At 37.0% G+C, this 25,228-nt stretch overlaps 1 protein-coding gene across 3 annotated transcripts; it reads right to left on the bottom strand.

Annotated features, from left to right (window-relative positions):
- Positions 1 to 251: 251 nt before the first annotated feature.
- sytl2a (synaptotagmin-like 2a) lies at positions 252 to 23,372 on the bottom strand. 3 transcript variants are annotated; one of them, XM_088088404.1, is made up of 19 exons: positions 23,222 to 23,372; positions 18,003 to 18,398; positions 16,394 to 16,548; positions 14,485 to 14,608; positions 12,673 to 12,742; positions 12,505 to 12,574; positions 9,868 to 10,443; positions 6,344 to 8,413; positions 4,837 to 4,938; positions 4,584 to 4,640; positions 4,381 to 4,457; positions 4,054 to 4,158; positions 3,261 to 3,430; positions 2,979 to 3,081; positions 2,726 to 2,887; positions 2,548 to 2,644; positions 2,129 to 2,234; positions 1,447 to 1,652; positions 252 to 1,313 (listed from the first exon to the last, which is right to left on the bottom strand). In XM_088088404.1, the coding sequence occupies exons 2-19, from the start codon at positions 18,101 to 18,103 to the stop codon at positions 1,165 to 1,167; spliced, it is 4,500 nt and encodes a 1,499-aa protein (XP_087944530.1). In that variant the 5' UTR covers positions 18,104 to 18,398; positions 23,222 to 23,372; the 3' UTR covers positions 252 to 1,164. The 3 variants fall into 3 exon arrangements, with proteins under 3 accessions (XP_087944530.1, XP_087944531.1, XP_087944532.1); XM_088088405.1 differs by having other exon boundaries at positions 6,404 to 8,413; XM_088088406.1 differs by lacking the exon at positions 9,868 to 10,443.
- Positions 23,373 to 25,228: the final 1,856 nt, after the last annotated feature.

Below are 25,228 nucleotides of genomic sequence, written 5' to 3'. Positions count from 1 at the left end.
GTTACAATTTAAGATTTTACCGTGACCTCTCAGCTATGTCCAATAAAAATATCAAACCGTGTTTTCTTATAAAACAGGGTAGGACTTTGTCTCCTTGTCTCAGCCATATGTGTTTGGTATTAAATGGCAATGAGTTGCAGGAGAAAAAATTCTCAGGAGTTGCTATTATTTGTGGCCCAACAGCATCCTCTAGAGGTCAATAGCTACTGCTGGAGAGAACTGTATCAAGGAAAAGTGAATATAACAGCACATAAATAAACAGTTGAGATTTAATAATAAAATTAAAACAAAATAAAACAGAAATACATAATACCATGCTGAGCTAGTTTTAGATTCTAGATTCATTTTGCGTCCAGACCCTTGCAGTTCATTTTTTCGGTTTTCATTTTTTCTGTCTTCAGCCCATTTTTTTTTCGTACAGAGAAGCTTAAAACTTAATTTTAAATCATTTAAAATAATAATTTCATATTTGCACCTCATTTCTTCTTTCATTGCTCATGGCCATCCTCACAAGCCTTTAACAGGCTTGGCTTAAACATCAAGCCAAGTTGCACAGGTTCATGAAGTGAAAAAATGTTACAACAATAAAGTTTTCACATTACAAAGTGATTTGTTTTTCTTTCAATGGCTTGGCAGCAATATACTTCCATAGAGTTTAATATTTATGGATATGTTGACAGGTTTATGTAGCTGTTATCTGATTCCATTAACTCAGCTGTACTGTCTGTTTGCAAGCGCTGACTTTTCGAATAGGAATGAAACATGGATGAAACACCTCAGTCATTATCCTAAATTTACAAGTCACATTAATATGCTGTTTATTGAAAGTAAAATTGATCGATGCAGTAATCACAATATAAAACAGCAGGACTATACACAAATTATGAGTGATCAGATCAAAACAGTTTGTATGTTTTATCATTTTAGATTTTATCTTCTGCCCTATTTTGTGTAACATTTTAATAAATAATTAACTTTTTGATATGACTTATTGAACATGTGGTTTGGGCTATACAAACTAAAGTACCTTGTGTATACATTTATCATACAATGATTATCAGTTATACAGATTCACGCTTGTTGAGGCTGCTGCTTCCACTCAAAATGTACATGCAGCGCACTCCCATCCATGTTTCCACACATGTATCACCATATTTGACACACTCACTTTGACATGCCTTTTGCCATCACAAAAATTCTCAGAGGTAAAACATCCTCCACCCAATCACCATCAGACTGTAACATCCTCTGCCACAAACTTGCTTCATCTGTCGTTGAATCCATCCAAACCACCTCCACTCCATAACTCTTCCCTGCACAGAAAGAAATTGTATAAATATGAAGGAAATAACTGAATAATCAAAATGAAAATAAAGCTGGAAGTGGCCTCTGCAGGGGACCATTCAAGCTCTTTCTTAGCCAACAGAAGCTACTGTATACTCTCACCTGTCCCTAAGCCCAGCCTCAGTCCGCCGATGTAGTGGTTGCTCAGTCTGTCGTGATCCCACACTGTGATCTCCACACAGGCCTCTCTCAGGTCCTCAGGTCGGAAGCCGTCGTACACCATGGTGTGGTTGAACATGGGGTTGGCTGTTCTTTTCACTACCCGCGTCTTCTGGCGGCTTTTCCGGCTCGTGTCAGGAAGTACAGTGCTGCGGCAAGAGGAGAGGACAGAGATCAAATGCCTTTGTTTATTTGAAACTTCAAGGTATGGAAACACAAATTGTTCAAAAACAAAAACATACATAAATAACATATTGGGAAATAAATAAATTACATAAATATAAACCATTAAACTGTAAAATAATCCTTTTTTAAAACTCAGATTAGTATTATGAAATATTTCATCCTGCTTTTTCCCTCACAAACGCGGTTTCTTGCAGGTAATTTCTACATGTCCTGTTTCCAAAGGCTTTTTAATTTTTTTTATAATTATTAATTTTATTCTATTAACGTGATTGGCTCCTTCTTCACATAACTTGCTATAGGAAAATGTTTAAAGTGAGATAACTATTATTATGCACTGTGTGAACATTTTTTCATTATTCATAATATTTGATTTAAGTATTACAGTAATATACTTTGGGTCTCCATATTTGGTGACCTGCCGGCTTGCAGGACATCCTACCATTTCACAAACGGGTCGATAATAACTCCTCTGACTGGAGGAAGATTCTTGCAGTCTTTCACCCAAATTTGCACCTCGCCAGTCTCCATCCTGGATGTTCTCTTATCTGTGGATGTAGTCAAATCACAAAAAGTAACACTTAAGGAAAAAATAAATTACTTTTTTTTTCAATTTTACATTACATTTCACTGACATTGTATTCATATGATTTTATGTATTGAATAAACTGAATTGAATTAAATTGAGTTGACTCAAACTGAATTGAACTGAACTGAACTAAGTTGAGTTGAGTTGAGTTGAGTTGAGTTGAGTTGAGTTGAGTTGAGTTGAATTGAATTGAATTGAATTGAACTGAAATGAACTAAATTGAACTGCATTTAACTGAACTGAATCGAATCAAATTAAATTCAATAACTCACTTTGGGATGTCTGCGGCAGGAACCTCAGGGCAACTCTCATCTGTCCTCTACTGTCCATCAGACGTGAGGGAGATGCTGTTGGACTTAATGCTGTGACCTGATGGATTGAGATTAGTAAATATCTTTTCAGATTACTTCCAAAATACATAGAGACTTTGTGTAGAAACAAAGTTGTTACCCTGGATTTTAGCACGTATTCATTTATGTGCGTGTTGCTGAAGTCCCACTCTGACAAATCCAGGTCCACCTCGCCCAGGAAACTATTACGCCCAAAAGTACTGTTGTGCCACACCGAGATGTTCAGATTCTGAGTTTTCAACACTTCCATCAAGATTTTAAACTGTAACAGGAGAAGAAGACAATAAATATGTTTGTAAAATATGGACTATATTTCATGAGAAATCTTTAAAGACTAGAAATGGAGTTCTTACCCTAAGGATTTCATTGTAGGTTGGATTTAAAGTCTTCTTTTTTACGGTGGTTTTTCTCTTTCCCAGCTTTGTTTTGTCAGGAACAATGTAACATTTCACGTACCTGGAAAAAAGACAGAAAAAAAGTACAGTCACATTCCTATTCACAACTAAAACACATAGTGTGAAATGTTTGGAAATTCTTTCCTTCCTCTAAACTTTATATCACCAATAACAATATCACTGGATGATATGACATTTTTTCTATCTTTTTTGATCATACAGTATACAGAAGGCACGCACGGGTCAGAGCAGTTCTTCTTGGTGTCGGCCACAGCCAGGTCCCTGCAGTGCACCACGAATATGTGAAACTCTCCCAGCTTCTGGATGTAGTTGACAGCAAACTGGATGCTTCCCTGGACTTCAATGTCTCCAATGTCTGCAGGGTAAATGCTGCTCATGCTGCCGCTCACCTACTCATCCATAACAAGACAGAAGACAGGAGACACCAGCCTATCTGGCTTTAACTTAATGTTTTTGCAAATAATTTTGACTGTTGTCTTTTGTTTGTCTTTAGAACCTTAACCCCATATGAAAAAAGCTAGTGCCCAGCTTTTTAAGGAAAATACTGCACCTGTTTAAAAAAGCAGACTTGGCTGCCACATGATACATTAGTTTGAAACCTAAGCAAATTATCTTGACTTTCCCCCCTCCCCAAAACATAGCAAGAAGGCAATGAGCAATGACAGCAGAAACAATCCAAATGAGCAAAAAAGTACAAGAAAATTACCTGAAAATATAGAAGATGAAGAATTAAGTTTAAAAAAGGAAATAACCTGGAAAAGGTGTTTAATGTAAACATGTTATTTTGATCATTAGAAATATAATTTTACCCATTTTTCTTTTTCCCCTAGGCATTTTCCCTTAAAACAATTTTCTTAATCTCCCAGTTTCTTCCAATTTGTGGAACATTTCTTACCCAAACTTGCAAAAGGCATCCAAGAAAAGTGAAATCACTCCAAGTTTCAAAGGTTTTACAGATTTAAAGTAATTAGGTAAATTAAAAAAAAACATTATGAGCTGCGTGTGGACATACAGAAGACATGGAGGCCATTCCCGAGGAGAGACTTAAGTTAGATGTGGAGCTGCCTGTGTTTCTTCTCCAGCCCATGTTTGTCTCAAAAGTGCTGTCGCTGTCTGTCTGATAGCAGAGAAAAACAGGAAAGCATGAGTGACAACCAGCAACAAAAAAAAATCAGTCACAGAGGGAGAAAAATAGAATTAAATTCAGCCATAAGGGCAAAACAATCATTCATTGTGAGGGGTGAGGGGTAAAAGTATCTGTTCAATGACTACAGTGCAGATGTTGAACACTGGATTTAATCCTTTGGTTATGAATTCAAAGTACAAGAGTGTGATTTACCTCGTCATGCTGAAGTACAGTAACTGACATGCTGGTTTTCATCTGTTTGGAGTTGGCTGACGTTGGAAGAGAAGAAACTAGAGAAAATATAATGAGTGTTGCTGAATATCAAAAGCAAACTGAGTTTACAGTACATTTAAATCAGAGCCCAGCCTATAGAAGTCCTGATAAATATGTAAATAAAGACAGAATCACACATTTACCATCATCCACACTTTGATTCACTTGGTCTCTTGAGTTATTTTGTGTCCTCTCCTCTCCTAAAAAGAAAGAGAGCCATGAGACATTATTATTTAAATACCTCTGCCATATGAGAAGCAGCTTTAATCAGAAGAATATGGAAGATAAAGAGTGATAACAAGTCATATGAAATAAGGCACTAATATTACAATGTCATTTTTTGACAATCAGCAGTATTAAAGTACAAACTATAGTAAGAAGACAGAGCTCTGTTACTTGTCTGTGAGGTGAGGTTATCCAGACTCTTGGATGAGGACATGCTTCTTGAAGATAATCGTTTTAGGGCGGACATCACAGGACTAGAACTGTCATCATGACCTGCCACAGACGAAACAAAATCAGCTCTGGAAAACAGACTCAGCGCAGATGGTCTGACTTACTAAGCAATCATCTAAAAACTGCAATGCTTCTGCTGCTTCAGATATTTTGTGCGATTATGATGCTTTTTAAATCAGTGTACAATAATAAATAAAAGACTTCTATATCATCATCAAACACAAGGAACACGACCCTAAACCGTTTTCATTTTGCTGTGATGAATGAAGAGGAGTATTTTTGTTGGTAACACCTGTTTAAATCTTTATGGTATTGTTTGTATTGGTATTGTTGCATAAACAGCTCTTTAAAGCTGCCCCCTCCCCAAAAAAAACTTTTTGTTAAACTTGCTGAAACCGTCAGTGTACCACACAGCAGCATATGAGACAGATAATCTGTGAAAAAAACTCATTTTTTTCTGCCTACTATATAACTTCGTAGTGGACCTGATGGCATTAAAGGACATGTTTGCAGAGGAACTAATTAGAGCCAAGAAGTCTGTAACACTGCCATCAATTACGTTAGTCAATGCTCATCAACTGCGGTTGAACAGTCAAATTATGCAGCACTGATCAAAAATGAATCATGATTCTTGACTATTTATCACCTCAAATATTTTTAGAAACATATTTTAGGGTACTGTTTGGCTGTAAAATGAGAATGTTTGTGAACACTGCCCATCAGCTAAATTAAATTTTTTCAGAAACATATTTCAGTGTACTGTTTAGCTGTTTAACTGCGTATAGGCTTGACCAGACTTTTTCATTTCACAGCTAAACAGTTCACCAAAATATATTTCTGAAAACATTTGAGGTGAGAAAAAAACAATGTAGTAACTTGAATCTTGATTCAGATTTGATCAGCACCTCCTAGTTTGGTAGTCTGACCACAGTTCACGAGACTCCTCAGCTCTGATTTATCAGTAGCAAATATCATAAGAAGCATAATGAGTGGGAGGAGGGACGTAATTTTTTTTTCATACTTTTTGTTTTATGTACTACAGTGTGGATGTAGTAACAGTTCCAGCCAATATGACAAAACGTTACCAACTGTATCTTTAATCACAAAAAGCGGATCACCTCAAAAAATGCATTTGAATAATAAAAAATAAAGTTTCTATTGATTTGCACTAGTTAAAGGGCAGCTAAATCTAAACATCACTTCTACAGTTTTATATAAACAAACTTGAAGAGGAATTCCAAAAGGAAAATCAGAGTCAATGATCACAGCAAATTGCACAAACATGTAGAAGAATTTTGCAATAGAGGACTTTGTCAGGGCTAGTCTACTAACGGTGAGTCAAATCAGACTCACTGTTGTGTTAATGTGTTAACTTGTTTAAAAAAAAAATTATTTCTCAGTCATTATCTTGAAGAAATATAAATGGAGGGAGAATTCAGAAGCTCACTGCCTGAACTTGCCCGAGACAGAGACCAGGCCCTGGTCGATGTGTTTTGGCTGGAGTTACCATCTTTATTTGGCACAACCCAAGGACTGATCCCGGGAGGATTCCTTTCAGGACTCTCATTCTGGTTTCCCACACAGTCTCTGAGGGCATTTTGTGGTGTGTGTGTATCACTCTCTACAGCAACAACTCTCTCTTGGTAAAAAGGAGGGATGTAGGCTTTCTCCTGAGGTCCGAGGTAATGCTGATAATCCTGAGGGATGAAAGATCTGGCGAGTTGTGTAAAGGGCCCCACCTTCTTCTCTGAGGTTTTTTTGGATTGTGGTGAAGCAGGGGAGCTTGAGCTGCTTTGTTGTGTGTTCATATTAACAAAAGAAGCCCCTCTGTCCTCTGGACATGGAGGCAGAGGACGAGAGGTGATGTCTGGGCCAAGTTTATTGTCAGGCAGCACCATCTGCTTTGCTTCATGTGAGGGACTCTTCTTCTGTCTTGGAAGTGGTGTTGGCTTTACTTGTTGCTCTTCGACCAGCTTAGTTTGGGGGTCGATGTCTATTGGAAAGGTTTTCAAGGGAGAGCCTTCCAATTTGGATCTCTTTGGACTGGACGATTCTCGAGGTAGGACCCTTGGATGACAGGTCTTAGATGGACTCCTCCTGACTTCGTCATCGTGATCCTTTGTTCTGGGACTCGGGGACTTACTAGGACTGAGAGGCCTTTCTTGATCCCCTGCATCAGTCTTGACTTGGTATTGGTGACATGTTGACTGTATGTCCCCAGTACTACCAGAACTCCTCATGGGTGACCTTTCTGGACTCTGACTAATGAAACCTTTGTCTGTCACTTTAACAGATTTCAAGACAACATTGGATTTTGTTTTGTATGGAGATGTTGGTGCCTCTCTGTCAGAGTTCTCACTATTATCTTTCAAATCAGACTGTTGGGAAACTTTATTACTGAGAATGGAGCTATGTATGGCTTCCTTGACTCTTGCTACAATTACCCTGGATCCTTTATACTCTTTCTCCCAGAAATGCTTAACCTCACTGACCTTGGCTGCCCTGTCCTCTTGAGGACTTGAACTGGTCTGCCTGGGAAGGGGTACTGGAATATCTTTCTCTTGCTTTGCTGCCACAGAGGAGGGCATGTGAGTGATGATGTTTTCTTGTGGCTCCGGAATCTGTGACTCCATGACTGAATCAAAAGAGTCATCTGTCTCGTCGTAGATGAGGACAGGGTTAGCCCTATATGTGCCATCTTCTTTAGACAAATCTACCAAGAAGCTACAGTCAGTCTGTGGTGATGAAATCTTTTCCTGGGACCTGCCAGTCGTATCCTCAACAGTCATTTCCATTTTAGGTGAGCTATTGTTGTTGATGCTTGCCACATCTGAGTTAGTCTGATGGCCATGTGAAGCTTCTGTTCCTCCCCTGGCAATTTGTTTGTGCCTTGACTCTTCTCTGGTAAATATTATTTTGGGACCACTGTTTTCTCTCTCCCAGAAAGCTCTCAGATTGGATAGTTTTTCTGGAAGCTGAACACCTCTGTCTTCTGTTGCCTCCCGCTGAGTGCCGGCATCTACCGAGGTCATTGATTCTTTAAACGGAGTGTTCTGCAGTGCTGTAAGTTGTAATGTTCTGATCTCTGTCATCTCAGAGGGTTTAGCTTCTTGCTTGACACTAGCAGGTTTGTCAATGGCCAGATCTGTAGCACCCTGAGAGAGACTCTTGGTGTTGTCTGGTTCTTTCTGTTCAGGTATCTTCACCTTGTCTATTTGTGGAATCTGTACCTCAGCAGGTTTCTCTTTGTCTCTTCTAAAAATTCCAAGCAGTCTTTGTCTGGGCTTTGGTGACACAGCATGAGATGACTTCTTTGACGTCTTGGTATCTGAGGTGGCATCAACAGAAATGTTGGGTCTGTGTTCAGGCAGCTCTTGGTGATGAATGTTTGTGGTCTCAGCCTGAGAGTGACGGTCCTCTTCAGGCTCTGTCTCCAGGTGCACATGCTTGCCTGACTCCTGCTCAGCAGAAAAACTGCGGGGGCTTAGGAACTCTGGTTGGCAATGCCCAAAGACATCTGTAAAGAAAGCATCATCCGTATAAGTTATATCTGATTAACACTGCACAGTATAATTAAAGATACCTGTGTAGCAAATATCTTGGTGTATCACTGTCAAATGAAGTGGGGCACTTGGTTTTGTAAATTCTGGCAGCATACTAAATGCCAATGTGTGTGGGATATGAAAATTTGCAACTGAAGTGTCTACTTTGACACAATGACAAACAACAATGCACATACAAGTATATCTGAACCTGGTACAATTCCCTCTCTGCACTCAATACCTAATTTTTTACTCTACAAGAATTTGCATCATATCACTTAAATATACCACAAGCTCCGATTGTGAACGAAATAAAATTAGCAGATTAAGTCTGCTCTTTAGCCCCATTATATACTTTTTAGCAAAGTCACACTTCATCTCACAGTAATATAATAAACCAATGGAAAATTCCAACACGTGGCATAAGACGAAAGTGACAAAATTGCAAGTTGACATAAATGAAACTTTGTGACAGATTACCTATAATGACAAAGCAAGGTGCAGTAACCTAATAATACAGTTAAACAAATGTTTTCTTGCTGTTCTTATCCACCACTCTATATAAGCAGTCCGACATTTTGCTACATGCAGGAACATGCACATGCAGAATTAATGTAAAATTATGTTTGTATATGCTTGTATTAAGTCATGTAGCACCAAATGATGAAATTATTTCCTGAACATGTAATACCATTTGCTTTCAACCTTTGCAAAACATTTTTACAAAGAATGTAAAACCTTTAAGGTGGGTCTTATATTTCTTCAAAACTGATCATATAATAATTAGGGTGGTTTATATAGTAATGTAAAAAAAAAAAGAAAAGTTTTTTCAGAAATGTATAATATGCAGATTTACAAAATGTATAATACCCTTAGCGTCACGTGAAACCACTGTAAACTGTCACATTTTACATTATTTCATGTTTGGAAATATAACCTTTAGGCTTTATGAAATTTATCAAAATTAAGACGAGATGGCAAGTGGTGTGTTGTTAAACTAAAATCCCTATTAATGGGAAGACTTGCCCATGCACATCCTGATTGGTTGCTGTGCAATGAAGACAAAACAGTGGATTCAAAGTCTATGAAATGTTCGCATTCATCTGAGTCAAAAGTGATTCTTATTGAATGCCAGGCCTGATCTTGTGAAATTTTGGCACTCAGAAAGGGTTTAAAATCGAATTTGGCATTAGGAAAAAAGGTGGCCTTAATACTTGAGTAGCCTACATTTTGCCACTTACTCAACTGCACCCCCGAGGATTATAACAGAAAGATACAATCATGAATTTTCTAGTTTAAATACCCTTTTTATGACATAATTCCAGTATTGGGTGCTACATATCTAAATGTCAATGAATGGTTTGGGTGTTTTGTTTGACTTAATGATTGGCTGTTTAGTTGACTCATTGGTCTTAAATAAAACTCTTACCACTAAGGACCAGGTGTTGGTCTGCTTCTTGTTCTTGGAGGTTTGCCTCATTTTTGGAATTGACTTCACCTTCCAGTGATTCCACATGACTCTGTCTGAGTAAAGGCCTCAGTTTGCCAACAGCAGCACTGCCAGTATCCTCTAGGTTATTATTATTTTCCGCCTCAGAGAGAGCAATGGAGTCGACATCCAGCAGACTGTGCTCTCCCAGCTCTTTCCCATCTTGCCACTCCACTCCGCTGTGACTGACCGTGGAGCTGAACCTCACCTGCTTCCTGTCTATCCAGGTCTCAGTGGGAGAATCAAGGCTAACTGGACTCTGCAGGTCCAGGTGAGAGAACATGGAGTCTGTGGAGCTAGAAGTGGATAAGTGCTTGAGGATGCTCCGCGGAGCAGCAGAGTTATAAGTCTGCTGACCTCCCGGCCTGTCTTCCTCAACAAAACAGTCCTGAGAACTGGTGCTGTTTGGGGGCATTGAGATGGGAACAGATGCATCCTGGGTTATTGGACTTTCATTAGGGTCTTGTTTAATGTTACAAGCATAAGAAATGCAGCTGTCAGATGAAGGTAAAGGCTCTGAAAGAAACAAAACAAATGAACACCATTTTAACTAACAACACACCAGCTGTGTGCCATTGAGTGTTTTTTTTAATTTTTTTTTTTAATGCAGACAATTTAACCCTTTGAAACCTGGAATGACATCAGTTTCCTTGTGTTGCCTTCAGAAGCCTTTCACATGTCTTAAATGTTCAAAACTTGGTTTGATTTATTTTGAGAACATGGCTTTAAAGGCAATGGCAACTTGGCAGGAGTTGTCCCTCAAATTACAAGAAATTAGGAAAAGGTAGTGAGAAACTGACCTGAAAATTAGTTTTGGGACATTAGTCAAAAAATTCACTGTGGGGCACATGTAAAGCTCTGGATAGCCCTGAACAAAAAATCATGAACTTATTCTACATATTTGCCATAGACTGATATTTACAGGAGTAATGAAAATATCTGCTGGCTGTGGCTGATTGTTCCTTGTTACATGATATGGATCTGGGTGTAGTGTGCTGTCCACAATATTGCCAAAGCAAATTCCTTACTCACCCACCATCTTATTACTCAATAACCTTTCTGGTTTGAACCTATCCGCTAAACTTAAGCGCCTTTTTCTGGCTGGTCTCACTGCTGCTAAAAGGATGATAGCATGTTGATGGAAACCCCCTCATGTGTTATCCATAAATAAATGGCTGTTAGATTTTATTGATATAGCCATTATGGAACGCTGGGCAGCTAATTTGCACTTAGCGAAACCCGAAAACGTTTCATGTTGGGATGACGCAATCTCCACACTAAAATCCTGACTGTAGTCATCTTTTGCTCTTACTTTGGGTCCTGTGGGTGGGTGGGAGGGTGGGAGGGGAGATGTGGCATTCTTTATATTTACCTTCTCATACACTCAATACTGTAGATACGGTTGGCTGGTAGTATTGCCATTGTTTGGTATTTATTTAGTTATTCATTTTCTGTTGGATGGGCTACACTACCGTTATATTTCCTTTGTTGCTGTTGCTACTATAGTCTAATTCTTGCTTGCCACATCTGTTTGTTTGTTTGTTTTGTTTTAAACTAAATGGAAAAACCAATAAAAAATTGATCACAAAAAATGATATGGATCTGGTTATCTCAAGGCATTCTTCCCTTTTCTTAGTCGCATGAGTCACATTACTGTATTTCAAAATAAAGCTCTTGAACTACTGTTTCACCTTTTCATCCGGAATATTAATGTTTCATTTACATAACACTGGTCCAGTTTTTAATATGGCTATGTATGAGGTAACCATTTGACTTATTGTTCTTTTTGGAAATTGTCACTATTTGTGTCGCTTGTTTTCTTCTTATTGTATCATTTCTCCCACAAAAACATTGTTTTCATAGCTCCTGTGAAATAGTTCCAGCACCCACAAGTCATGCGGTAAAGATTAAGGCTTTGGAATGTATTTCTGAGTAATCCTCCGGCTAGTCTGGCAGACTTGTGTGTTTGGACTTTCCTTTCACTTTGACAACCCCTGGGAAAATCTGTGGTCCCAACTCATCGGCTCATTTCACAGCGACTGAAGGAAAACACACTCGGAAATACGGCACAAAAACAAAGATTTCATCTTTTGAGCTTTGATTGAATTAAAGACAGTTGTCTGTTATATAAACTTAGTCAATGGCTGTGCTTCTTGAGCTATTAAATATTTTTAAACCAGTATTGTTAACTACCAAGGAACTGAATGGAAATGTTTTTTGGCACATTTTCTGTCACTGCCTTCTCTGAGATCGCAACTTAGACAAGATAGGATGAAATCAGATGATAGCATTGTTAAAAATCACAAGCCAGAACATGCTTCCCCCTGCCATGCAACCATTGCTCATGCCAACATGCTGTTCAGAGGAAAGGCTGAGAGGACCCACACACCTGGATGTCAGACAGATTGCTAAAACCAGACTTACATTGGCTTGTAATGTAACTGCTTTCATGATATGTCCATCAATCAGTCCACTCAATTCAAAACATAACACATTATATATGATTAGATCACTTCCACTCAAAAAACATATTTGAAATAGCATGAACTGATATGAGTTAATAACATAAAAACTCACCCTCATTTAGTGTCTGGGTTTGATCTCTGTCCAATAACCCGCCGTCACTGTCAAATGGGTTTTTTCGTTGCTTTAAAAAAAACAAGAGTGATAAATAAAAGACATACGACACACTAAAGCATGCACAACAAGTAACTTCTGATATGATTTCTCTGGTCAGAATCCTACCTTTGTGGGTGACTGCAACACTGGTTGAGGTGTATCTTGTGCCGTTTCATACAGATCCTGGTTTTGATACCTATTAGAATAAACAAAGATTACTGGAGAGAATACTCATGGAAGATTTTGATCATCTGATCATACTTCAAAACACCATAAATTCAAAGGGCATATAAAAATAAATCTAATTGTTGGAGATAATGTGGCGAGGAGAAAGTGAATCACAGTCATATATTGTGATTGTGTTATAAATGGTCTGTGCGAAAATTCAACCAAAAAAACAAAAAAACAAAAAAAAAAACCCACTAAAATCTCTGGCACCTTCATTAGCAAAGACCCACTGTGTTTACTTCTAGGGAAAATACCAGATGAAGTTAAAAAGAAAGACCCTTTTTTGTTTATATATATATATATATATATATATATATATATATATATATATATATATATATATATATATATATTACTCTATTTATCAAGCTGAATGAATTTTTAATGATGAACTCTCCTGAATGGTTTATTATAATGCATATTTGTTTATTTATTTACTTTCTTTGTATATGTATATATATATATATATATATATATATATGTGTGTGTGTGTGTGTGTGTATGTGTATGTGTATGTATATATGTATTTGTTTATTTATCTTAAAAAATGCAACAAAAAAGTGAAACAAAAACCTGAGATGACAAGATGAGCTGCAGCTCTAAACATTGCGGGGGTTTCGAAAATAATTCATCTTTAATTGGAAAATCTGCATGCTCAGACATAGCTTTTGTCCATGAAATGATAATATTTCCTCTCTTCTTTTTGTCTCTGCAAGCTGTACCATTACTTCTGATGAAACCTATTTCAAGGCAAATCATTATTGTTACAGTTACCAAGAACAGACAGGTAAAGTCTCAGCAGTAAAGGTGGCACAGAATATGTACAATAAGTCTGATGGCTCCTCAGAAGCCATGGAAAACATGAACATGTGAGACCTGACCTTGTAATACGATTACTTCGGGGCCAATTACTAACCATCCATTCATTTACTGTGTGCACAACTCCACTCACTGGCAATCACAGCCGAATAATCTACTCGTGCAGCATGTGATGGTGCTCAATACAGACAGCACAGACCATATGTTTTGTTTATACCATGCGCAGTGGCTGTTTACTAAAAGTGCACAAAGTTTGAAATTTGAACTTCAGAGATTATTTAAAGCTGCAGGGGCACGTTTTTTTCTTTACATAAACTGTTGCTTTATGTGAACCAAAATGGAGTTTTGCTAACAATGTTTAACAACAGATTCACATTCAGATTCAAGTACTGTCCCCAAAGGGAAATTCACTTTGCACAGTCCAGACACACGTCAGCATGATGGCAAATACATAAATAATGCAATATTAAATGTTATCTAAAAGTACAATTATTATATAGAATGTTAATTTTTTTAAAAAAAAAAGATGTGCACGTGTGCGCATGAGTGCATGTATCTAAACAGCCCAGCCACTGGAAGAAAATGTTGGTATTGTATATTTCATATATATTATATTAATGTTTCTAAAGTGGCGTCATACATGAGCTGACTATGGGTCTGTTTCCACTGCAGGTAAAACCGTGGTTGCGTGTCCCCACAGGACCCGCCACTGTCTGTGGGACAATTTTTAAGAAATTTTATGGGGGTGAAAAAGGCCCCAGCCTGTGGGTGGTTCAGCCCTGAAAAACTACTGGGTGGGGCTCGGTGCTGATTGGGAGTAAGTCAAGGTGGAAAAGGACGTCAACAAACCAGGTGCCATTTTTAATACTGCATCCATGTGTCCACGCTCACCTTTGATGGCTGAGCTGCATGTGAGGCTCTTGCAGGACCCCACAGAGTACTGGAGGGACGAACACTTCTTTGTTTTCACTGCTGACAAAACTGGGCTTCTCTGGTAATATCTGGGAGAGCTCCACTGCAGCACACAACACACAACTACTGTTAAAGCAAGCCAACCATTCATTGTAACACACTCTTTGTATTCATTACAACATTATGATGGAATAATTGCCTCACATATTCATGTGAAAACAACTCAGATGTAATTATAGGCCTTGATCAGAGGAAATGATTAAGCCTGCCCCTGCGTTTATTCATGTGTAATGATTCCAAAAGTCTTTGTAACCCCATTCTTTCCCTTAATCTGACCCTTTGTCTGAATGCCGTGTGTTGATTTTGTGGATTATCACACAGGCTCAGTAAAACATAATCACTTGAGGTGAAAGAAATACTTTTTTGTCAAACATGAAATTGACACGAACTCTTATAAACATGTTATGTGGTGATTTTTTGTCAGGAGCAGGAAAGTCTAAATAGCAGATGTGGCAGGGGTGGTGGATGGGTCAAACAAACATGGACTTTCAACCAGGAAACTGCTGTTTGTGTTCTCTGTGACTCCATAAGTTTGCAGAATCATATGACTTAAAGTAGGTAAAGCACTTTAATTTTATTTTCTTTCACTGCTTTTACTTTACTCTTTAAGCCTACTTTATGTAACTATGGAGAATATGTATGTTTACAAGGCGTGTGTCCTGTACAAAGTTAACCAAAACCACAATCTTTTTCTGAACTTAACTAAGTATATTATTACTTTTATTCTCTAAACCATACCAGGAGTTTTTCTCTCATGAACCTAACCAAACTGTGTCCATTTCAGAAAAAAAAACTCTTCGCAATAGACTTTGCACTGGCATCGTTTTTGTGTTGGCAGCACATATATGAAAACATTTCATGCCCACCACCATGTAATATGTTGTTAAGAAGTTGTGTCCATTTCATACATTTCTATGAGACTATGTTGACTGTTCAGAGAGGGAATATTGTGCCATTATGCCACCTCACCATTCAGTATATACAGTAGGGAGGTTTAAAAAGCAGCTAGTAGCAGTTAATGGCTGACTCGAGGAAAAAGAACAGCAACTGATAAGATCCATAAATTGGGAAAACAATGAGATTTGGGAGTTCTCTTCCCTCCGAACAGAGGACAAGATCAGCAGCCAGCTCAGGCAAGTAAAGATTTCAGCAAGTTGAGAATAATAATGTGAGACAGCTGGAGTTGGAGCTGAGCCAGCAACCAGCTAATGTGTCAGCTGAGTTTACATCCCATCAGCAGCACCTGGGTTAAAGCATGTGCAAGGGTTCTGTAAGGCTAAACAGCTACAAAAGCAACTCTTAGTTAACCTACCTACAGTAATATTCTACAGAGCATGTCAAGCGTGTCTAGTACTTAACACTTTAAAACTTGAGCAAATTGGTTTGATTTCCAAATATGGGGAGAAGATAACAGGCACATTAACCAAACATGGCTCAAAAATTATCAAATAAAAAGTTTAAAAAGTTACAAGAACATTTTTCTTATTTTTATTTTCCCTGTGACATAATTTCAAATATAAAATTCTTATAATTATCAATATAGTTTTCTGGACAGTTTTTCTATTTTTGGATTTTTTTTTTAAATAATCCTTCCCTCTTTTTTTTTTTTTTTAAAAAAAGGTAATTTTCTGGTCACCTTTTACTTATTTCTTGCAGTTTGTGGGACATTTCTTGCCAAGTCGGCCATTGCATTTTTTCCCAGTGGTTTTGAGAGAAATCGCATCAGTTTCCTGATGTCAGTCCAGGTTTCAAAGGATTAATGACAACAATTTTTTCAAACTTGGTTTTGTCTTTTTCATGAGAGAAAAGCAGGATATGGAAGACTCACATATAGTCAACGGTTTGTAGGATTTTTTCATGGAGGCCCTGATGAGCTCGGAGCCGTGGATGCGGTCCTGATGACGAAGCTGCTTGGTCTCGTAGAACCATTCTCCTGTCATGTACCTCAGCTGGCCCTTGTCACTCACAGTCCTCTGGAGCTTCCTGCGTGCAGACACATCCATGAGAAATGTATACACACTAAATTCACTTCCAAATTTTGCTATAAGAATATGAAGAGTTTTATCACTTTTTTGCAGAAATTCTTTGCAAAAAAGTGTGCAAATAAATGTACTTTCTACAGTTCATTAGGACAGACATTAGTAGGTAGGAAGGGGTACGTACATTCAGTGTAATGGACAACACCTTACGAAACACAGAACAGTTGTATACCACTGAATGACAAAACCTTTACTTTAATAAATTTTGCAGGCAATCATATGGCCACCTATATCGAACAATGACTTTGACCAACCACGTTAACCCTAATTATTCACAAGATAAAGTTGAATTTTTAAAAATCTATCACTATAAGTGGTTTTTGGACATTTCACTGAATAACTGCAGTTTTCTTATTTGGGTAATCACACTGTGAAAAGGGCAAGTTGTCAAACATTTTAGAGAGATCAGCAAACCTTTCTGCAGCACCACAGAGGTCTTTGGGGTCCTTTTAATGATGACACAGACTGTCACATGACTATCACTTTTTTATATAATCTCAAAATGGCTTATTGACCTTGTTACACAGAATGACATCTAATGCAGGTGTATGTGGGACAAAAGTACCCAGTTTATTTTAAAAAATAGCAAGATGCTGCCTTTTAAGTGTAACATAGCCAACACTCACCAGAAGATGCCAAAAAAAACTATTTGTACTTTTAGTATTTTAGTATTTTACAAGTTTGTTTCATATATGCATACAGATATGCGTATATATATATATATATATATATATATATATATATATATATATATATATATATATATATATATCAACTAGAACTTAATAGTCATTATTTCCTACTATTAATTAGTCTACATCTCTTAACTTCTTCCCCCTTTCTCTTTTTATATTGCAAATATATTGGTTATTAACATAATTTTTAATTATTTATTTTCCCTTTGACTTTGACTGAAACTTTTCTTGGTTCAGAATTGCAAACTGAAAAGCAGATAAGCTGTGTGTTAATGGCATGTGAAAAAATAATGGTTTTTTAAAATAATATTAAGAATTTTATCACTTTTTTGCAAAAAATCTTTGCAAAAATGTGTACAGTATATTGACAACTAGAATATAATAGACATTACTTTCTACAATTAATTAATCTGCATCTCTGACTTTTTTCTGTTTTTTTCCCTTTCTCTTTCTCTTTTTTATATTGCATATATATTGGTTAATTTTTTTGTTATTTATTTGACTGTGAAAATGTTCTTATAATTAATTGCAAACTGAAATGCAGACAAACTGAATGGAAATGGCATGGGTAAAAACATATTAGGACTATATATGAAAAAAAAGAATATAATTTTTCCAGATATTCTTTGCAAAAAAGGTTGCAGATAAATGACCTTTCTACAGCTCTTTAGGACAGACATTAGTTTATGCCTCCACAACTCACAGGACACGTTGCTCCTCAGCTTTCTTCAGCTCAGCATCTCTCCTGAGCACAGCCAGGATGGTCTCCTGCTCCTCCTCTGTCAGGAAACTCAGGTCAATCATGGTGCCGCTCACTGCGTCCTCAGCTTCCCACTGCTTTGAGTGTGTGTCTAGTGACTGAACATGGTCACCGCTTCACACAGTTCTCCCAAAGGTCTTGTTCTGTTCTCCCAAGTCAAGTTAGTGTCAGTGGTTTACACTAACGGTGGGATTTGGGCTTTATCCATTGATTAAAATGGTACATAAGGCTGGTGGTTAAGGCCCTCATTATTGCAATTGAGCTACTTTTGGATTTTTTTTGCTTCAGCTGGGTTTATTGTCTGCAGCCATGTTGGACCCTCTATAAACCAGTGTGAACCTGAAAAAAATCAAGATGGGTTATATTATCTGAGATTTACAGGAAAAAGTCTGTTTCTCTGTTAGCACCCTTCAATAGACAGCATACAAATCTGATAAATTATTAAGTGTTTAAAGGAACACTTCACCCTCCTAATAACCATCTGTATATCATTTACTTGCCATGTGTTATGTGAAATTTTAAAAGGCAAACTTTGTTTTTTTATATGCCTCCACTGTAAATAAAGAATCAAAACGCAGAGAAAATTCTTAATGAGCTTAGGTGAATGGGGTCCACATTTAACAACAACAAAACTATATCAAAATGTCTGTTATCAAAATCTCATACGACTCATGCAGGATAATCCAAGTTATTTATCTAGTCATATACTGAAAACCAGGCTGTACTCACAAAGTTTTGGTATTAAGAGTAATGCACCCAAATGTGTACATATCCCACATATTTTGTGAGGCTGTGATCATGTGTCCAATGTGTTGATGAGAGTGAAAAAGAAGGCAGTCTTGGGGTTGTGGATGGATCACAAAAATCAGGACTTTCCCGTAGAGACACTTCTCAAAAATGAGAACTTTGAGCCATTTTAAGGTACCTCCTCCACATTCTTTTCTAAACCTAACCACAGACACATTTACTGCCTAAACCTAACTTCTGTCACTCTACATTAATTAGGTAATTTTAGGACGTGGTGTTATTTATGGGGCGCTAATGATATCATACAAACTGTTGTGCGTGCATTTTCATAGGATAACATACAACCTATTCTACACAAAAACATTGTCAAAACACATGGATTTTTGATAAAACATAACTATTAAAAACAGTTCTCACAGATGAGTAGCATGCCAGTGTTGTTTATGCAGAAGTGCATCACTTTTTAAAGTCCCCTGGAGACAGATTTTGTTGTGTGCTATTTGCTGCACATTTATGTATTTGGTTTTGTTTTCTTTTTTGAAGCATTTTTTTCCCCAAAATGCTGTGCAAGTGTTGTCAGATTGGTAAAGATGTTTTATTAAGTGTCCAATGCTGTAGAATTTATGTCCAAAATGCATGGGACACTGTCATGGAGCGACACATCAGTGGCAGAATGTCCACAGCAGAGTGTGACCAATATAATCATTTGACCTTTCGCTGGGACCTCCACTGATAAAATGGTTTAGCATAAACATATAAAGTTGTATCAGAAAACAACAGACATTACTTACACAGTCAGCACAAGTTAACTAACTTTTGAACACTGAATAGCATATTCATTTTAAGTCAATGGTGTCTTTTTGTGTACGTTATAGCTACTTAGCTAACATTAATGGTTTTCAGTTGGTGAGCTTTAACTACCACCTTTTGTCACAGTTGATACTGGTGTCTGACTGTCAAAGAGCAAAAATACTAAGACTAAGTTTAACAGACGACATGATCAGCTAGTGGTACAAAGCTGAAATTAGCCATAACATTAGCGGCTATTAGCTAACTTAAGCTAATGTTACCTACCAAAGGTGATATACACCATGTTGCCGACACAATGTACAAGGAGATTTATGTATACTTGTCACGTCGCAGCAAATTTTGCTAACATTATGTTGCCTTACCTTAGAACAAAAGTAGACATCTTTGTTTATCTTCCTTACATTTTGCTCTGCTTGCTATATTTGCCCATGTTGATGTCCATGATGTCTTTCAAAAACACGGGTAAAAGGCCATGAGCAACTTCAGAAGAACTGACCCACAAATTCACTTAATAGATAAATAAATGGGTAAAAAGTACAGGAAAATTACATGGAAAAAAAAAACAACAACAACTGGGGGGGACAATTGGAAAAAAAACTGGACCAGACTAACAATAACTCAGTACAATAAAACAAAACAAACAATAAAGGAAATGACCTGCAAAATGTCCTTAAAGAATAATAATAATGTTAAATAATTTTAATTAAATAATTACAGGAATTATAAATATAGTTTTTGGGATATTTTTCTTTTGCTTTAAAAAAGAAAATCTTCCAAAAATACCAATTTCTTGCAATTTGCATAAACAATTCTTGCCAAGTTGCTCATTGCTTTTTTCCAATGTAATTTCTCAGATTTTGGAGATTTGAATACTTGTGAAGGTGTCTGAATGCAGCCCAAAAAAAGATGTTGACACAGGTTTCAAAGGGTTAAGAGAAATTAAAATCTCAGAGGAATGCCTGCATGTTGAAACACTGTCCACATAAGAGAGGAGGACTGTGGGACTTTTTATTTTTCTACTTGACTTCATTGTCTAGAAGTTCATGTTGGGTGAAAGTGAGCACACCTATATTTGCTAAATGCTCTCTTTGCTTAAAAAAAAAAGTAATATTGTTCAGCTGCTGTGGACAAAAATGGTAGTTATGTAATTGTGACTGTTGTAGAAATAGTTGCAGTGCACTTGGCTCCCATTGTTAATTCATTATCCAACTTAGGAAGGTTGTAATCGCCTCCTATTCTTGAGTACATAGCTGTGTGTAAGAGGCTCTCAATAACATGTTTTTTCCTGTAAGCTGCAGCTTTATACGGGAGGACTTAGTTGGGGTTTTTTTTTAACAAAGAATGTTGCATGTCCCGTTTCTCTGAGAGGAGAAAAGTCTGGCTGAAGGACAGATAACTTATTTCCTTGTTGCTGTTGGACTTCCTTGAGTAAACTAAGGGCAGCATTATTCTGTTTTGCAGACACACTTAATATAGCAGTGATATTTCTGACATAAAAGCAAACAAATGAACTAACTTCTGTCTGGTATCTCCTCTGTCTCTCTCAACAGGTTTAAGAGATTCAAAGCTGGATTGGTGACACAAATCCTTATTTTCTGCCATTTGCACTGAACAAATACTAACATGAGATTAAGTATAAAATAGCAACAACTGACAGCGATCAAAAAACAGTGACCACTCAGCCCTCAATCACTCAAGTCAGTTAGCTCTGGTACCTTCAGTGGCTCTGTGGTAGAAGATTGTCTAACTGTGATTTCACTGTGCAGCTCTTGAGTATAAAGAATACATTAACGTAATGTGCATAAGTGATAACATTTATATAAATATGTCTTTGGCAAACTGTATCTGCATAAGAGAGTGTGACATTCAGTAGCAGGTTAACCCTCTATGGTACGCACTATGATCCCAGTTGGTAAAAAAATGTTTGGGGTGTTTTTTTGTCTTAAAATAGACCAAGTAAACATAATTAAGAGACATTTTCAAAAAATATTATTTTTTTAGTAGTTTTTAGGGTTCGTTGCCATATGGCAACACCGTACCATAATGGAAAGTAATGAAAACATGAGTTTTGTTTAAAATTGTATGTAACATTTATTTTAAAACTCATGTTATAGTATAAACAATCCCCAGTAGCCTGAACAGGGTTAGGGTCAAGATGTTACCCATTTTACACTCTCTTACTGGTAATACCTGTCACTTCACTTTCATCCTCACTGTCCTCCCTCTCCTCACTGTCTCCATTGCCCTCACTGTCTCTGTCCTCACTGTCCCCACTGTCCTCATTCTCTGGCTCATAATCTTCATCGGTCTCACTGTCTTCATCACTCTCACTCTGTGTTTCCAGCAGCTCATTTTCCTCGTCACTGAATTCTCAGTGACGAGGAAAAGTCATCTTCACTATCATCTAGTGGGAGGGCTAGTTCAGCCTTTTTCATGATGTACCATAAAAAAATTTGCATTCATTCTGTAAATGGAAGAAAGATGTGTCAAATATCATCATATGCAATGTGGAAAGGACTCACAAAGTGCATTATTATAGTTTAGAGACTATAGAAGATCAGTGTACACCAATGCAATTGCAAAGTAGGCCTATATACAAAATGTTATCAACATGCCAGGCTACCAATCCATAATGGTACGGTGTTGCCATATGGCAACGTACACATTTTTAACATTTTCTATTATTTATTGATCGACTACAGTGCAAGAAACTACATGATAATGAACTTAACTAACCTATTGTTGAGTGTATATTTTTTTTTCCATTGAAAAACTTCAAAAAAACACTTTTTTTGTTGAATTTTTAGGCGTCAAATGGTGAGGCTCCTCCCGTCCATGATGTCTGCAGAAAAGGGTTTCAAAATGGCCTATAGAAAGTAATGTGACAAATTTAAACACTGCAATTGGTTTACTTAGAACCCCACCTCTTTTTTAATGCATTGCATCATAACTTTGAATGTATTATCTGTGTGTAGAAGGCTTAAAATGGGGTTGTTGCCATGTGGCAACGCTGTACCATAGAGGGTTAATTTTTGTCCACTTTTAGAAGTTTAAAAGTTTTTCAGTGCAGTAGAAAAAAGTGCTTACGTGTGTTTCTCTGTATCTAACTATAGAAAGAGGGTTGTAATCATATATGTTGATCAGTTAATATGGCTTAAAATGTCATTTTGAGATATTTCTTAAAAATCGGACAGCACTTTTCTGACCAAAGTGCAGCCCAACAAGTGTGACTGGAGATCTGAGTTCAAACTGGATTTAAATGGAAAACATGGATTTGATTTAGTTGTTAGGCAAACTGAAGAAATAATGCAGACATTTATAAATTATTTGCAGAAAAAGGTTCACACACCCTATTCCCATGAGTTTTAACATGACTAACGTTTATGAAAATTGATAAATATATCTAACTTGTACCTTGTAATGATATCAGAGTGTGATGTTAGATTTGCAATTACCAGCTGACAATAATGGGAGTGTATCACTGCCCAAACTTGTATAAATAATAATAACAATAATAATGTAAGAACAGCAACATCAAGGGGAAAGTGAAGACCATCATTTACAGAAAAGATAGAATTTTGGAAGCCAGAAAGTAGTCAGCTCACCTCCTGATGTTGCTCCTCGCTGGGTGAGAATTAACCTGAGACTGATCCTGAGCTGATGCAGGAGGGAGGAGCTGCTGTAGGAGGAGGGGGATGAGGAGGAGGAGGAGGAGGAGGCAGCAGCTAGAAGGTCTGTGTCCAGGCTGTATGACCAGTCTGCTCTACTCAACATTACAGACTCTCAGTTTCAAGTCACATAAAATAAACTAAATTTAAAAAAGTTTTTCCTCAACCGCTGTGAGGGACTGAGGACAGGGATAAATTAAATTATACTGAATTTAATGAACAGTTTCCAGAGTCCTTAGCTCTTTCTGTATTTCTACTGTTAGGAGAGTCACTGGATGTTGACTCCTGCATAAACCAAGGAAGGATGCAGGCAGTAGGTGCTGAGACAGAGCAGATTTATTATAAAGCAGACTTTTTCAATATTCTGTAAATGATGTGAGTTGTTTGAGCTCTGCAATGACAGAAAACAAACGTATTTACAAAAAATCAAATACCAAATAATGAGGTGCAGTTAAGAGGTTAATCCTTTGAAACCTGGATCAACATCAGTTTTGTTGTGCAGCGTTCAGCTAACTTTCAGGAGCATTTCAACCTTTGAAACATGAGCAAATTGGTTTGATTCTTTTTAAAAAGCTACTTGACATGAAATATCCTGCAAATTGCAAAAAAAAAAGAAAAGAAAAAAATGTATTAAAAGGTGACCCAAAAATGACAAATGAAAATTAACTATTTAAACAAAAGAGAATCACTAGAAAATTCTGAAATAACAAGGAAAAATATCAAGAAATCCATATTTAAAAGTTTGAAAAATTTGGCTTGAAAAAAATTAATGTAATTTAAAAAAAAATAAATTTAATTTCCAGATTTGGCTCCTTTACTTTAAATATTTCCTTGTTACATTGCTCATTGCCTTCTTTCCATATGTGTGTGTGTGTGTGTGTGTGTGTGTGTGTGTGTGTGTGTGTGTGTGTTTTGATTTTTTTAAGAAGTAAAGCCACAGTCAAATCAAAAAGAAAAGATACAAACTTATATGTCACACACATCATTTCTGCCAGACAAAAGGACAAAAGAAGAAGAAGGCAACCTATAGCATCTCATTAGAGGAAAGTGGTTCCACCTGAGGGAGGCGGCTCCTTCCTAATCAGGAGCGCTTGATTGATCTCCTCGCCTCAGGTGTGTCAGGTGATCTGTTTGGATGTTAAAGGAGGTGGGAGGTACTAAGCTGACTGTGGGCACCAGTGATCACTGGAGTGAAATTTGAACAACCATCAGTGAGCAGAAGCAAGGCTTAATAAACTGTGCACAATTAAACAATTATACCCACAATACACATGCAGATGTGAAACATGTGTCATAAATAACATTTTATTCTGACTTTACTGGAATTTTGTTCAACCACATTAAAATAAAACCAGTTTAATCACATGCTAATTCCAGCAGAGTCAAAAGTATGTGAGAAAATCACTGAAGAAGAATGTGCAGTTTGGGGAAAAAAAGTATATTTAAATAATTAATAATTAATAACAACTATATGTATATCAGTTGGCAATCTGAAAAACATTTATCAATGTGAAAGGCATCTCTGTGAGAGTTATCGCCTGAATCTGCAGCTCTCATCAGGGAACTGTTTTCTGGGAAATGCCACCGTGCACAACCAGCTCAGCAGAAAACAGCAGGAGGAGATCAGCTGATGTGAAACACTGGAGCATTTAGCAGCTAGAATTCAATTTTTCCCTCAAGAGTTGGTAGATATTAAATAAATAAATAAAATAAAGATTTTACTTAAATTTTGTGGACATACACATGACACAAAATGATTAATATTGTTCTGCATGCATTAAACTTCAGCTGTTTGCTAACATGATCACTACATCTACTGTCATGTTCATGTTTGTTTCCACTGCCCCAGAGTGGGTAGAAATCTATTAAATTAATTATTAAAAATGAAGTATTCACAGACTAATAAACAGCACAGAGCAAGAAGAACACATTTAACATCAAACC

The sequence above is a fragment of the Plectropomus leopardus genome, chromosome 15, assembly GCF_026936395.1.
Source record: "Plectropomus leopardus strain MGB_pleo_1.0 chromosome 15, ASM2693639v1, whole genome shotgun sequence".
In the NCBI taxonomy this organism is placed as follows: domain Eukaryota; kingdom Metazoa; phylum Chordata; class Actinopteri; order Perciformes; family Serranidae; genus Plectropomus; species Plectropomus leopardus.
The sequence above is the reverse complement of the archived record's forward strand: the minus strand, read 5'-3'. Positions and strand labels throughout refer to the sequence as shown.

Excerpts from the sequence above, each read along its gene's own strand:
- sytl2a (XM_088088404.1), bottom strand. The coding sequence starts at position 18,103 with ATGATTGACCTGAGTTTCCTGACAGAGGAGGAGCAGGAGACCATCCTG. Across the intron at positions 14,609-16,393 it reads CTACAAACCGTTGACTATAT|TGGAGCTCTCCCAGATATTA; the intron begins GTGAGTCTTCCA and ends TGTGTGCTGCAG. Across the intron at positions 8,414-9,867 it reads CCAACACCTGGTCCTTAGTG|ATGTCTTTGGGCATTGCCAA; the intron begins GTAAGAGTTTTA and ends CTTTCTTTACAG.